This window comes from Vigna angularis, chromosome 1 (genome assembly GCF_016808095.1).
Source record: "Vigna angularis cultivar LongXiaoDou No.4 chromosome 1, ASM1680809v1, whole genome shotgun sequence".
NCBI classification, from domain to species: domain Eukaryota; kingdom Viridiplantae; phylum Streptophyta; class Magnoliopsida; order Fabales; family Fabaceae; genus Vigna; species Vigna angularis.
The window spans coordinates 29,160,962-29,175,619 of NC_068970.1; the positions used below are offsets into that span (position 1 = coordinate 29,160,962).

The 14,658-nt window shown below is 33.4% G+C and overlaps 1 protein-coding gene across 1 annotated transcript; it reads right to left on the reverse strand.

The window, feature by feature from the left end:
- Positions 1-5,127: 5,127 nt before the first annotated feature.
- Positions 5,128-6,689, reverse strand: LOC108330282 (uncharacterized). The gene is made up of 8 exons (XM_052869777.1): positions 6,517-6,689; positions 6,316-6,397; positions 6,146-6,235; positions 5,911-6,033; positions 5,702-5,830; positions 5,497-5,600; positions 5,329-5,419; positions 5,128-5,241 (listed from the first exon to the last, which is right to left on the reverse strand). The coding sequence occupies exons 1-8, from the start codon at positions 6,687-6,689 to the stop codon at positions 5,128-5,130; spliced, it is 906 nt and encodes a 301-aa protein (XP_052725737.1).
- Between the last annotated feature and the right edge of the window lie 7,969 nt (positions 6,690-14,658).

Genomic DNA, 14,658 nt, shown 5'->3' on the forward strand with positions numbered 1-14,658 from the left:
TTTAATGTTAAGATTCATCCTTTTATTGCCTCGGAACAATCTTGACTTTGTTGGACTAAGATCATGACTATGCACATCATCAAATGCTGAAATGTACCACTTGGCATCTCTTTTTGATACAATCATTCGAGCTGCACAATCATTAGCCAGTGTTGGACGTGCAATCATTTGATTCTCAATGGGGGACACAAATTTTGCAGCCCTAGAACACACCATCATGAAGTAACATAATTCGTTCTTGTTGTTCTTCCTTGAAGTCCTTTTGTCGAATTCCAAAACCCTTTGATATTGCATATTGTCTATAAAATGACTTGACTTCATTACTAGTTTCGAACACCATTCCAACTGTTGGAGGGATTGACTTAGGTTGAATATGGTTTTCATTTAATTCTTGTTCTACATTGTCATGTTCTTCATGAAATTCTATATCATGAAAAGATGTATTTGTATGGTCCATGTCGATGCTTCTCCTACAATAATTCAATACAAGAATAATTACTACTAACTTGCCTAATTAATAACATGCGTAAGTTAATAAAATTTGTAGATATCCATAACCACAATAATAAATAAGCACATATGAATGAGCAAATAACCACTTAATGCACCTGTGAAAGTTATTCATGAAATTGAATATTATCCAAATATGTATTTATATGGTCATTGTCCGTACTTGTCCTAAAACAATTCAATAGAAGAATAATGACTACTTATTGGCCTAATTAATAACATGCTTGATAATCATCTTAATCATTTCTTTAGATGCTCATAACCAGTATAAGAACTAGCCACATATGAATGAGCAAATAACCACTTACTACACCTGTGAAAGTTATTCATGAAATTAAATATTATCCAAATATGTATTTATATGGTCATTGTCTGTACTTCCCCTAAAACAATTCAATAGAAGAATAATTACTACTTATTGGCCTAATTAATAACATGCTTGATAATCATCTTAATCATTTCTTTACATGCTCATAACCAGTATATGACCAAATAACCACTTATTGCACCGTTAATTTTGAATTTTTATTTTAAATGACCACTCTGGAAACAATAACTTCACAGTTAACATTACAAACCATTATGCTATCTGATGAAATGAAAATGGGTATAAAGTTAAATAATTCAATGCGGAAGAAGAAGTCAAGTTGAAGTAAGATGACAAATATAAATCCAAACATTAAATAACTTCAACAACCTCCTGGGCAACACAGAAATTTATTATTTTGCACACAAAAAACTTGTAATGACTCACCTATTTAATACAACTTCAGTGGTTGTTGACAGATATGGACCTCAATAAATGGTGTAGACCACTTCATTCACTCATTTCATCTTGTAGCAATTTTAGGGTTTACGGTTTCCTAATAAGTAAATGCTGGAAAAACTTTCTCCCCCACCTCTCATTGCAGTCGAAACTTCAAAAAGTGTCTTGAGCCTTAAAATTTTATAGAGGCATTAAATGGAGTTGTCATTCGATGACTTCTATCACAAGAAATGTTAATTAATGCTTAACGGGGCATTTTTGTAATTTCGGTTGAATGTTATTAAAAGTTGTGCTGATGTGGTGAGAGCAAACACTTTTGTGCAAGGGAACCAGCACTATTCACGTTTTGGAGGTATGCCTACTGTTAGGGTTACGTTACCTTCAGCCCCAACGTTCTCTTTAAATAGCTAAATCATGGATTAACTTTGTTTTTTTCCCTTCCTCTTGTTTTTATCTTTTAATAAAGAAAAACAGAGTTTGGCGATTCTATGTTTTGTGTTTAGGTATTTTCAATCTTTTGGTTACATTACCTACACAGAACCAATTCGTTTTTATGTATTCCCAATGTTTAGGTTACATGGTATAAGTTTTTGTAAGTTGACTTCGTCTTCATTTGATGTTTTTTGTCAACATAAACAGAGAGTCATGGAAGCTTGGGAAGAACTTGATATTGATGAAAGTGATCTTGATAGTTTTATTCGCCGTTGCAATTCCAATAACAATGTCATTCCGGGCCTTGCTAGTGTCATTGAGGCAACCATGATTAACCGCCAAGTGAATGAAAACATTTCGACACAAGTATTTTTGAGTGACATTGCAAAAGCCAGTTTTGAACGTGACTTCACATCCAATGCTTAGGTATGGGCTGAAAAATTCATTGACATCCATGGTAAGTACAGTAATTGGGAATTCATCTTCATACGCAACATTAATTTTTGATTTCAAGAACATTATGGAAATAATAATTTGATTTGCAGGATTATTGCTTAAACATGAGGTTGAGCATATCTCAACCCTTGATTCCTTGAAAGGAACTTGTAAGGTGTCCTTGTTGCGATGTCTTGTTAAAGCCAGTGAACATAACGGACTGGGTGACATGAAAATAACAATTCGGGTTTGTTGATGTATATTGTAAATGGCTTTAGTGGAATGTTTAGTTATTTTGAAAACCATATTGAATTGTGTTTAGGGAAAATGTACCTCTTTACAGGATCCAACATAGACTGTAAAAGCAAGTGTTCACCACAAGGCCATTGATCATCCTGAAATAGGTCCACACTTAAAAGTTGGAAGTGTGATAATCCTACAAGATGTAAGTATATTTTTTGTGATCAATAATTACTTATTGACCTTGTATTCCCACAACAATTTATGGAGTTAACCAATAATGTATGAACAGGTTGCAATATTTTCACCAATACGCGGAACATACTATGTTAACATAACTATTAGGAATATTGTTAAGGTAAAGTTTACATACTTTTGTATTGTGGTGTTATATATTTTGTAAACTGTTTTCACCAATTTCAATGACACTCCCCGTATGTGTAGGTTTTTCCAAGTGATATTGGCTGCCCAACTGATGACCTAGTACGTCTAACAGTACCAATTGTTATGAACAACCCACCAACACGTTCCGTTGATCATATCCTTAGCAAATTGATTCCACCTGTTCACAACGACAAACCTGAAGGCAGTGGATCAAAGAAGAACAATTAAAAGTGGAACAAATTGAGGACATTCAATTTCCTTATTTGTATTTTGGTTTTATTGTTGTTGACTATTTCGTATTTTGTGCGTGTTGACACGGATGTGTTATTTAGTACAATTTCTGAAGTACTAATGTTAGTTCAATCAATGTGTTGCTGCATTAAGTGTTGATGTAATGTATGCAATGTTCCAAGATTGATATCATGTTCCTTTATTATGCATTCTAACAATGTACAAATGATGGAAGTGTAATGTGATATAATTTTGTTCAATTGTTTTAAGACATGTCCTTTAATTAAATAAGTTTCAAGTCTTGGTACACACCTTACAATTTCAAAACAAATATTGAATAATCCGTGTTGTTCTTTGAGAAACTAACGTGTTATATAGTTCCACTATTCCCTTATGTTCCCTTGTTGCAGTAAGTGGTTGCTCACTAAGTCCTATGTGGTGATTTGTGAAATAGTTTCTGTACAAGAATAAAAGTTGTTTAATTCATTATGAATAATCACATTTCTTAGGTGCAGTAAGCGTTATCTACTAAGTTCCCTGTGCTTATTTATGAAGGAGGTTTTGTAGAACAATAGAAGTGGTTTAATTGGATATGAATCATTCACTTGTTAGGTGCAGTAAGTGGTTATATACTAAGTTGTATGTGGTTATTTATGAAAGACGTTATGAACAAGAATATAATTCGTTTAATTGAATATCAATCATTAATTTCTTAGGTCCAGTAAGTGGTTATGTACAATGTTATATGTGGTTATTTGTTAAAGAGGTTTCCAACAAGAATAGAAGTGGTTTATTTCAATATGAATAATACCTTTGTTTAGGTATAGTAGGTGGTTATTTAATAAGTTGTATGTGGTTATTTCTGAAAGATGTTCTGAACACGAATACAATTGATTTAATTGAATATCAATCATTCATTTCTTAGGTGTAGTAAGTGGTTATATGCTGAGTTGTATGTGGTTATTTATGAAAGAGCTTCTGAACAAGAATATAATTGGTTTAATTGAATATCAATCATTCATTTCTTAGGTGCAGTAAGTGGTTATGTACTATGTTATATGTGGATATTTGTGAAAGAGGTTCTGAACAAGAAAAGAAGTGGTTCAATTGGATATCAATCATTCATTTCTTAGTTGCAGTAAGTGGTTATCTACTAAGTTGTGTGTGGTTATTTATGAAAGAGGTTACGAACCAGAATATAATTGGTTTAATTGAATATCAATCATTGATTTCTTAGGTCCAGTAAGTGCTTATGTACTGTTATATGTGGATATTTCTAAGAGATGTTCTGAACACGAATACAATTGATTTAATTGGATATCAATCATTCATTTCTTAGGTGCAGTAAGTGGTTATTTAATAAGTTGTATGTGGTTATTTATGAAAGAGCTTCTAAACAAGAATATAATTGGTTTAATTGAATATCAATCATTCATTTCTTAGGTGCAGTAAGTGGTTATATGCTAAGTTCTATGTGGTTATTTATGAAAGCGCTTCTGAACAAGAATATAATTGATTTAATTGAATATCAATCATTCATTTCTTAAGTGCAGTAAGTGGTTATGTAGTATGTTATATGTGGTTATTTGTGAAAGAGGTTCTGAACAAGAATACAAGTGGTTTAATTGGATATCAATCATTCATTTCTTAGTTGCAGTAAGTGGTTATCTATTAAGTTGTATGTGGTTATTTATGAAAGAGGTTACGAACCAGAATATAATTGGTTTAATTGAATATCAATAATTGATTTCTTAGGTCCAGTAAGTGCTTATGTACTATGTTGTATATGGTTATTTTTTAAAGAGTTTCTCAACACCAATAAAAGTGGTTTATTTTAATATCAATTATCACATTTCTTAGGACAAATTTCATTAATATGATTGGTAGCCAAACTTGTATGAATAAACAAACTTAAATTTTCATCAAAATACCCTTTTATAAGCAATAATAAAATTCATCAACATTAAATAGTACAACATATTCTTCATTACATAAACTAAACAACTTTAAAACCAGTAATTGAATCCTAATCAATCATATTTTGTGGACATTCTATTGAAAATGTACATTAATTGTTCCCCTACTTCAATGTATTGAAGTTGCTGATGTTGTCCTACTTCATGCCTTAATCAATGCCTAAAGGATCCCATCCCACATTTCTGCAATACCCTTGTACGATGAACATTATCTTCGTGTAATATCCACTGACAAACCATTTGTTCTCGCAGAACTTGTAATTGTTCCTGCAATAACAATACTCTTGTTAAATTTTACACTAAAAAATGTTTTATCATAAATCATATTTAAACATATACATAAATCATACTAACCATTGTGTAATCGGGCATTTTTTTCCCATCAAATTTAGGTGTATGATCCCATAACTCAATATACTTGATGACCAATATACCACAATCATACCTACAAATTAAACAAATATTATAAAGTGATCATATCACACAACTTAATAAATTGTCAACACCAACAAGTTCACTAACGTATTTGGTTGCACAGACAAATCTTCTTCGATCACTTTCAATTCCTGCTCCTTACAGTTTGAGTCTATGTCAATCATATTGAATAATTCTTGCAAAGTGGCAACCTTACAAATTGATATTGAACACATTCAATACTCTTGTAAATCTTCTATTGTAACAGTCAAGTGCACTTAAAACAATAACAATACAACAAAATATGTCTTACCATAGCCTTGTCAATTCTTTTTCTATGCCGCCTTTTGTGACCAAGAGAATCCAAAATAAACATTTCTCTTGATTGACAGTTTACAACGTAGCACCACCAATGGTCATCACCAACAGTGGGCACAAATAACTAAAGAACCACAACCACAAACATCAATACATTGAAGAACACATGGTATGATAAACCTATAACAGAACACATATACTTACAAATTCAGATGTTAACAACACATTTAATGGAAATGATTGAGGTTGGAAGAAATGATGATAATCTGTTGCTGGCAATGCTTCTCGCTTTTTTTTGGGAATCTTCATTCTCTCCATAACCATTGTCTAAAAAATTTCATCCATAAAATTGGTTCAAACAATTCAATCCTTAAATACGCCAATAAGTAATATCAACAAGTACAAAGCTTTATCATTCAACAATTTAATCCTTACATACCGCAAAAAATGGATTCAAACAACACCGTTTAATCATTCCAGATATTTGCAATTGATTATACACAATCATCCCAATGGCAGACAACATAACCTACACCAAAAGTTCATCAAAGTTATACACTCACATAATTGGTTGTTATACAACAAGTTTTGGTTCATTACACAACTTACCATGTTATCAATTTTTCCACGTGGTCGTAAGCATTTGAAGTCTACTATGGTCAACATGTTGTTTGACACCTCCAAAAGTACTCTACATACAACACAATTTCATGATAATGTTCATTTCAAACAAAATTATAAATCATAATATATATATATATATATATATATATATATATATATATAAACATTGTTTTGTGTATAACTTACTCAGCACCATCATTACAAAGCCCCGAAGTGCAAGTTCTGTAAACATTTGAAAAAACAATGTTCTCATTTATGGAGGGTCCCTCCACACCCCCATCCACAAAATTGACAACAGCCAAATCTCTTGCTTTGTCATCTGTCGAAGGCCCTTCCATACCATCATTAAAAGATGGCATCTCATTCAAAACCTCTTCTTCCAACCGTCTTATACTTCTTTGTAACTCCAGTAGGCGTTCTGCATGCTTATCAACCCTTGTCCTCAAGAGCCTTTACTCTTCGACAACTCTAGCAAAGTCAAAGTTGTCAACATTTTTTTTTGTTTTAAATTTCTTATCCCTCAACTTTTCCATTATAGTCAAACTTGTTATGTCCTCATCCCTAAAAAAGTTATTAACAATGCCATCGACATCATTTTCTAGATTAAAAGTTTGACTAGAATTTGACAAACCTAAAAAAAAACACACATCCTTAACTGTAAAAGGGACTAAATTCTCCCTGATCCTAAAAGCCTTATGTACGACATCTCACCTACTAATTAATTCTACAAGAATGGGCTAGAAATAACGATATTGTCCACCAAATCGACTAAAAATTTAAAAGGTGTCGATTTTATTCTTTCCTTATGAAAGGATGACAGGGAAGCATTTAATTCAACTATAGGTTGGGTTTGTACTCGGTGCCTAACTCTAACTGTACCCTGCAAGTATAAACCAAACCATATCTTAGTATAAAAAATGCAACAATCTACCTAATAAATATTAAATTGGAACAATTACAGCATACTTACAGGTTCATTAACTTCTCTGTCCATATCACTATATCCTGCACATTTTACCAAACACAATCAACATCATTCTATAATGAGAGTGACAAGTTCAATTTAATATATTGGTAAAATAATATGTATTTAACTCATTCATATCATCAGATTTTTAACTCAATTATCCAAAACAACACATTATTCACATTGCAATCACCTAAGGACAACATTACACACCAAACAGTATAAAGGCAGTACCAATACGTAAAACATATCCCTTTCATTTTCATACATCTGTGCATGTTCAAACATATTTTACAGACATCCCCAATTCAACCCTTCATCCCATGCACCATAACATAGAGTCATATAATGTAAAAAGCATATTTTATCATGCACTCTACTTTACTCAATATCTAATATGTCTTAACAAAACATAATCATGGAATCAGGTTCATTTTAAAACATGTTTTTTTATAAGGGTACAACAAACCATAATTAAGGTCAACACAATCACTCCATCCAACATTAGAGTCTTAAAGTTAGATTAACAACACCCAACCCTTTAACACCCATCATAATAACACAAGTAATATTAGCATTACTATACATCTTTAAAACACCATTTCGACGTAACCAACCAGCATCCATTATCCATATATATTATATATATATATATATATATATTCTACCATCAATTTACCATTCTAACATCAATCGTGGTCCACCAAAATCATTTCAGGAAGTATTGTTTTTAGAAAAATAGCAAGATTTTATATCAGTTTTATAACAACCAACAACAAATATTTTATGTTGCTTTTTAACCAAAACATCAAAGATTTTTCTGCAGAATTTACAGCAATATAGCAAAGCTTTTATATATGTATCATAACAACAAATAGCAAAGCTTTTTGGTAGCATACAACAAGGCTTTTGGGATTAAACAATAAAGCTTTTGGCAGGAAAACAAGAAGCTAAAAACAAAAAGATACAACAACAATTTCTGCAGCATTTTTATGTTAAAACAATATAGTTTTTGGTGCAGTAACAACCATCAAAACAGCATAATACAACAAGAATTTTACTGCATTTTTAACAGCATGGGACAACAAGGTTTTATCACATTTTAATCAGCCCAAAACAGCGTAAACAACATTATTTCAATGCAAATAAAGAACTCAAAATATACTACAAAGTACCAGCATTTTAGTGTACAATTTGTTTTATAAAAGAACACACTTTGGCTTTTATAAAAACACAACATCAGTATTTTTATTACAATTAAAAACAGTACTTGGTATATCATGAATAAATGGAACTTAAAAATCAGTTATACTTAGGTAAGAGGTCTCCATCCCTTTGTTCTTTCTATATCAGAATAAAGCTTTTTCATTCCTAAAGTGCTAATCATGACAAAGAGGAAGATGACAGATTTAAAGAAACAACCCAAACCCACCACGGTCAATAAAGTTCTTAGATGAAAAATTATCACTGCCTTTCTCAAGCTCCCCAACAAAGAAACAAAAGGACCCCATTTTAGGCCTCAATCCACCCCGCTAAAATAACACATACATGCTGTCTACACATAGCGACAAATAAATGGGTCCATGACCCCAAGTGCTCAAAAGGGTAAAACTACCATAGAAAAAAATTGAAAAAACCCCTACCTCAAAGTCACACACCACACAAGCGTCACAAATCAAAACGCCAACAGGAGACCTCCACAACCCTCAACTGCACAGCCACCCGAAACCTTCACAACCACCAATTCAACCACCTCAAAAACACAAATGGGAAGCAATGAAGAAGGAGGGACAACGAGCCTCAAAAACACATATGGGAAGCAATGAAGAAGGAGGGACAACGAGTGAGGAAAGTAAGAGAAAGTACACCTAGATGGTATTTTTCATTCACCACGGAAAGAAGAAGGAAACGCAAATTTACCTTTTTCCCAATTTTAGCCTCAGTCACTAAACATTTTTAAAAAAAAAATATGACGTGGCGTGTCATATGAATGTAAGTGACACGTAGGCGTGTCATTGTATTACTGCTCTTTACGTAACTCCCATGCACTCACACCTTCATCCCTTCTTTCTTTTTTTTCTTTGACTTTTCAACCCAATTCATCTCTCCTCCTCCCCCTCTCTTTTCACGTCACTTCTCTCCATTCTCTCTTCTCTTTCTTTTCTTTTTTTTCTTTTATTTCCCCTTTGCACACAAGTATCAACCACATAATCCCTCACTGTTTCACGTCAACACCTATCCATCCTCTCTTCTATATTTTTTTTTCTTTCCATAACATTCACGTAAAATATGCACACTCCAACAACTCCATTTAACTCATTCTTCTTTACTTCCAACGACCACTCAAGCTTCTCTCTTCACGGTTGATGCTCCTCTTGCAGCCCCTTCCTTTTTCTTTGCCGCTTTCATGTTCTTCTTCCACCCATGACACCAAGTTTCTCCTCCCTTCATTGTTGTTCATCAACCCTTGTTCCCAACTCACCAAAACCTCACTTTCTCTCTTCTCAATCTCATGACTCACTCTTTTCTCTTCTAACAATGAAAAAGATATCTCAATACCCTCTTACCCACACTCTTGGTCAAAGAGTGTATATATAATTCATGCAAGGTAAAATTAAACAAGATACACACCATAGAAACATGATTTTAAGTGTACCCATGACACTTTTTCATACACAACAACATCCCAATTCACCCAACATGTATACCCATATAAACAACAACACTTTCTCATAAGATATAATCATATATAGTCCATTATATACCCCATATAATAGCAAAACGAAAATAAACATGTGAATACCCATTCTTCATGCAACAACCCATGAAACTTAAACCCAAAAGAAGAGTGCATGCATCAACATATTGTTTTTAATCTCAACACAAAAGAAAGAAAGCATGCAACAACATGTTAACTTTAATCTCAACACAAAAGAAAGAAAGCATGCATCAACATTATCATGTTACCTTCTACCCATCATACACCATGTTATATCCCAAGTTAAATCCCTTACCTCTATTCCAAGCGAGCTTCCAAAGGGCTCTTAGGTTTCTTTCCTCACTAGATAACAAGCCATATCTAAGCTTCCTTCAGGTCACGTTCAAAAATCCAAGAGCTAGAGTGTTTTCTTCTTTCTCTCACCAACTTGGTTGCTCTCAAATGTGCCTCTCCCTCTCACACTTCTATGAGTACCCCCCCCCCCCTCTCTCTCTTAGACTCACTCCCTTAAGTGAAATTAACTCTAAACCTCACAAACACCTAACCAACTACCCAAGGTCACTCACAAAGTCACCCTACGCAACTAACTTCAGATTACATCTTTCCTAACTCCCAATTAACTCCAATAAACCTCACTTTAATGGTTGTAGTTGATAGTCTTAAAGTGTGTTAAAGGTCTCACATAATACTCATTTATGTAGCCTACAATTCTAATGAAATGGGTAACCTCCCAAGGAACTCCAAGGTCACATACATTTTTCTAAGTCTAGAAAACATGATCTCCAACCATACAAAGATGAAAAATATAACTCATGGAACAATGCAATGTAACTTATGGAAAAAGAGAAGTAAATGTCACACAAAGAATGCCCCTTAAACGTTTTTCGATTTTTCACACAATAACCAAACTTTGTTTTTAAGTTCTCTCGCCTACCATGCAAGGAAATGCATAAAAATAAATAAAACAAATGCAAGAATGGTGCAGCCCCCATTTCAGCGCACCCAATCACCTAAAACAGTGGTTCATTCTTCACTTTCTCTTGCCAATTTCCATGCACAAATAGAGCTGTCAAAATGGATCACAACCCGCGAGTCAATCCGGCCCACCACGGGTTTGAGCCGGGTTGGGTTAGAAAAAATTGTATTTTTTTTATGCGAGTCAGATTTCAACTCGGCTCATTTAAACCCGGCTCATGCCGGTTGAACCCGTGGTGGGTCGGGTTGGCCCACCAACCCACTTACCTAATATTATTTTATTAAAATTTAATTTTAATTTTATAAAAAAATATTTATTATTTTGTTTTTGCTTGAAAAAATTATTTAAGTTTCATACTTTCAAACTTAATTAAACACTCATGTTGGGAGTCAAATTTGAGAGTGAAATTTGTTTAGATTTGTATTATAGAAAATTTGTAATTTCTTTTTATTTTAAAAAAATTGTAATTAAGTGAGCCAACCCGTTTACCCACCAACCCGTGGTGGGTCGAGCCGAGTTTGAATTTTTCTGGCTCTAATAAATGAGCCGGGTTGGGTTGGCTCACTAAGTGACCAACCCGTGGTGGGCCGGGTCGAGTCGGGCCGGATGGCCTGTTTTGACAGCTCTATGCACAAAGCTACAATAAAATAATATAACACGTAAACCTTTTCTCTTGCCTCATAAATGCTAGCAACAAAGCAAAGGAAGACTTTTTAAACCACATTCACGGTAGCACAAACAATTTCTCACGGCCAAATACATTTATTTCTCTCTTTGCTAGACCCGCATGCTAATTGCGAGCATTTGAACTTAAGACCAACCGCAGATCCCTCCCTTACATCAACCACTAAATTAGACTCCATTGATATCAAAGCGAAACCATTTATACTTGACTACTCTTTCCAACTCTTTTCAAAAATTAATATAGAAACAATTATTAATTTAATTTTATTCACCTCTTTAAATATTTCTCAACACCATTTCACAAAATAATTTATTATTTAATATCCAAGAAAAATAATTAAATTAAAGCATCATTTTATTTTTACGGGTCTTACAGGCTTAATTCTAGGAGAGGGTTCCATCAAGTGGTATCATGAGCTTAGGTCGTCCACGCACAAGGAGCTAAGCTATTTCCTCCATTTTCTATTTCATTTCTGCATTCTGCTATGCTTTCTGTTTTAGATTTCCAGCTTCTGTATGTAATTTCTTTTCAGTCTGTTTTGCTATTTCTAGTCACTATTGTTGTGTTTCCATTGTTTAATCATGTTTATCTTTCATTTTAAACGGTAAATTTCTTTGCTTGAGTCATTTTCAACCTTATTTTTCAATTTCAAGTTTGTCGTAAGTCATGTGCATATTCTGATGTAGTTTTAATTCTGTTTGTTCCAATATTAATCTGTTCTGTTGTGTTTTTCGGTTTGCTTGAGTTTAGAGTGTTGGAAAAGCCTTAAATCAACCAATTAAGGCGATGAGAACATGTTCTAGCCTTGGTGATATAAGCAAAAGCACTAGAAACTGATTCTGGTTTCAAATTTGCTCAAGAAATTCAATTTTGGTTTAAATCCTTAAATCTGTTTCAGTTGGTTTTCCTTTGATTCTGAAGCTTGGTACAACATTGTTTAGTGTTGTTGAATGTTTCTTAAGGAGTGGCAAACCAGAATAAGCAATGAAATGCAATATGCATAGCTTGGTTGCTCAAAATCCTTAGCAATTCATTGTTTCAAATTTGAATTCTGGCTTTTCACCATGCTCAATTTATTTGAATTGTGTAATCTGAGTTTGGTCATGCTAAGCATCTCAATTTTAGCTTAGTTCAGTAGAGATACATCTTCTTGAGTCATTTTAATTGTTGTCCAGCCTTTTGATTCTTTGAAAACTAATTTTGGGTGGTATAATGGTGTATTTTCCTGCATAAATTGGCTATAGCAAGGGTGATTTTCGAATCTTGTTGTTTATGTGCTTTTGGAAAGCTTGAACAAGTTTAAATTGATATTTGAAAGTTGCATTGATATTTGAAAGTTGCTAGCACTGTTCATTTGGTCAAATTTTAGCCTATATTCAGATTTGGTCTTTAAACCATCACTTTTTGAGTTAAAAGAGAAGTAAACCAGTGATTTTCAATTTTAAATAGTTTCTGAGTTGTTTAAGAGTTTGAACACACTTAAAATCATCAAACAAAGTTGTTTGGTCACTCACATGAGCTGTTGAATCACTTCCACTCGTTTTTGGGTTTAAAACCACCATTTCAGTCACTTTTCTGGTGCAAAATTTCAATTTCAGCCACTGTTTGGTTTTTAACTTTGCATAATTAAATTCTGGATTGGTAAAAGTTGGTTCAATGTTTAAAAATGATATGAAATGATCAAAAGAAGTATAATCCAGTGACAAAAAGCATATAGAACCTTGCAATCCATATTAGAAGCCCAAAAATTCAAAAATTCAAAATATGAAATTCATTGGGGCATTTTATCAAACACCTTTGCAAAATATCAAACTGTTTGGGTCTGGACTTGGTTTAATCTGTGATTTTGATTTCTTTGCTTTCTTAATTTGTTTTAGCACCTTTCTTAAGATCCATTTGAGTGCCTACTTCTGTTCTAAACCTTTTTTTATTGCTTTTAAGCTTTTTGGCCTCTTAAATTGTCCGATTCAAGTCAAATTTTGGTGCTGAAGCTGGTGCAGATTTCTAATCTGTTTGGTGACTATTTTGGATTATTTTGATGGTGTGAAGAAGTCCTTTTGGAGCATTCAAGTTACAGAAACATTCCCCTACCAAGGTAGCCTCTTAGGAAGTGGAGAAGGAGCAAAATTTGTCATTTCAAAGTTACAGAAACCTTTCCAGTAGCATAAAACACTGAAAATTGCCAACTCATATAGACAAATTTTGAGAGACCAATTCCATACCAAAGTGAATGAGAGATTGAGTGTTTAGAACCTAAAAGAAACTTGCTAGAGCACCGTAAAACAGTTCAGAAGTGAGATTTGAGTGGTTGCACCTAAAGCAAAATAGCCTTGGCCGTGAGAAATACTGCACTATATTCCAATGCTGAAAAGTTCAATTTCTTGAATCTGATTTGTGTTATTCAATAGGCCTATGTAGTTTTTGTTTTGCAAGGCAATGCCAATAATCAAAAAGATTTTTGAAACACCTATTTGAACTGCTTTTTGCAATTGAAGAATTAATTTGCTCAATTGGAGCATTAGCTTTTCTTTGATATAACAATGCAGGTGTGATAATGAATGGTGATCTTCAAGGAGATGCAAATGGATCTATCTAAGCTGAAGTGCTACTGATTTGACGAGAAAGTAATTAGATGAGTGCAAACCCTAGATTTCTCTGTGCAAAATTGTTTTGGAATGTATCTTGTAGCTAATTGCAGCAGTTCACGTAAACATTGATTAAGCACTGTGCTAATCATCAAGCATACATCTGAATGCATCTTAACGGCCGAATACAAGTTGTTCCAATGTAGAACACATGTTCTACAATAGCCAGTTTTGGTCTACAAGATTAAAACACCAATGTATAAGAGTTGAATGATCAAAACAAGCAAGGAGGCAACTGGAAAAGTTCAAAGCAGTGCACATATGGAGCAGCAAAATTGTGTTGATCATTGCAATTCACTATGTTATATATGTGAGATTTAATCTGTGATTGCATGA

Bases quoted from the DNA above. Each gene is read 5' to 3' on its own strand.
- LOC108330282 (XM_052869777.1), bottom strand. From the start codon at position 6,689: ATGCCATCTTTTAATGATGGTATGGAAGGGCCTTCGACAGATGACAAA. The intron at 5,420-5,496 runs GTTAGTGAACTT...TTTAATTTGTAG, and splicing joins TTGTCTGTGCAACCAAATAC to GTATGATTGTGGTATATTGG. The intron at 5,242-5,328 runs GTTAGTATGATT...TTGTTATTGCAG, and splicing joins AAATGCCCGATTACACAATG to GAACAATTACAAGTTCTGCG.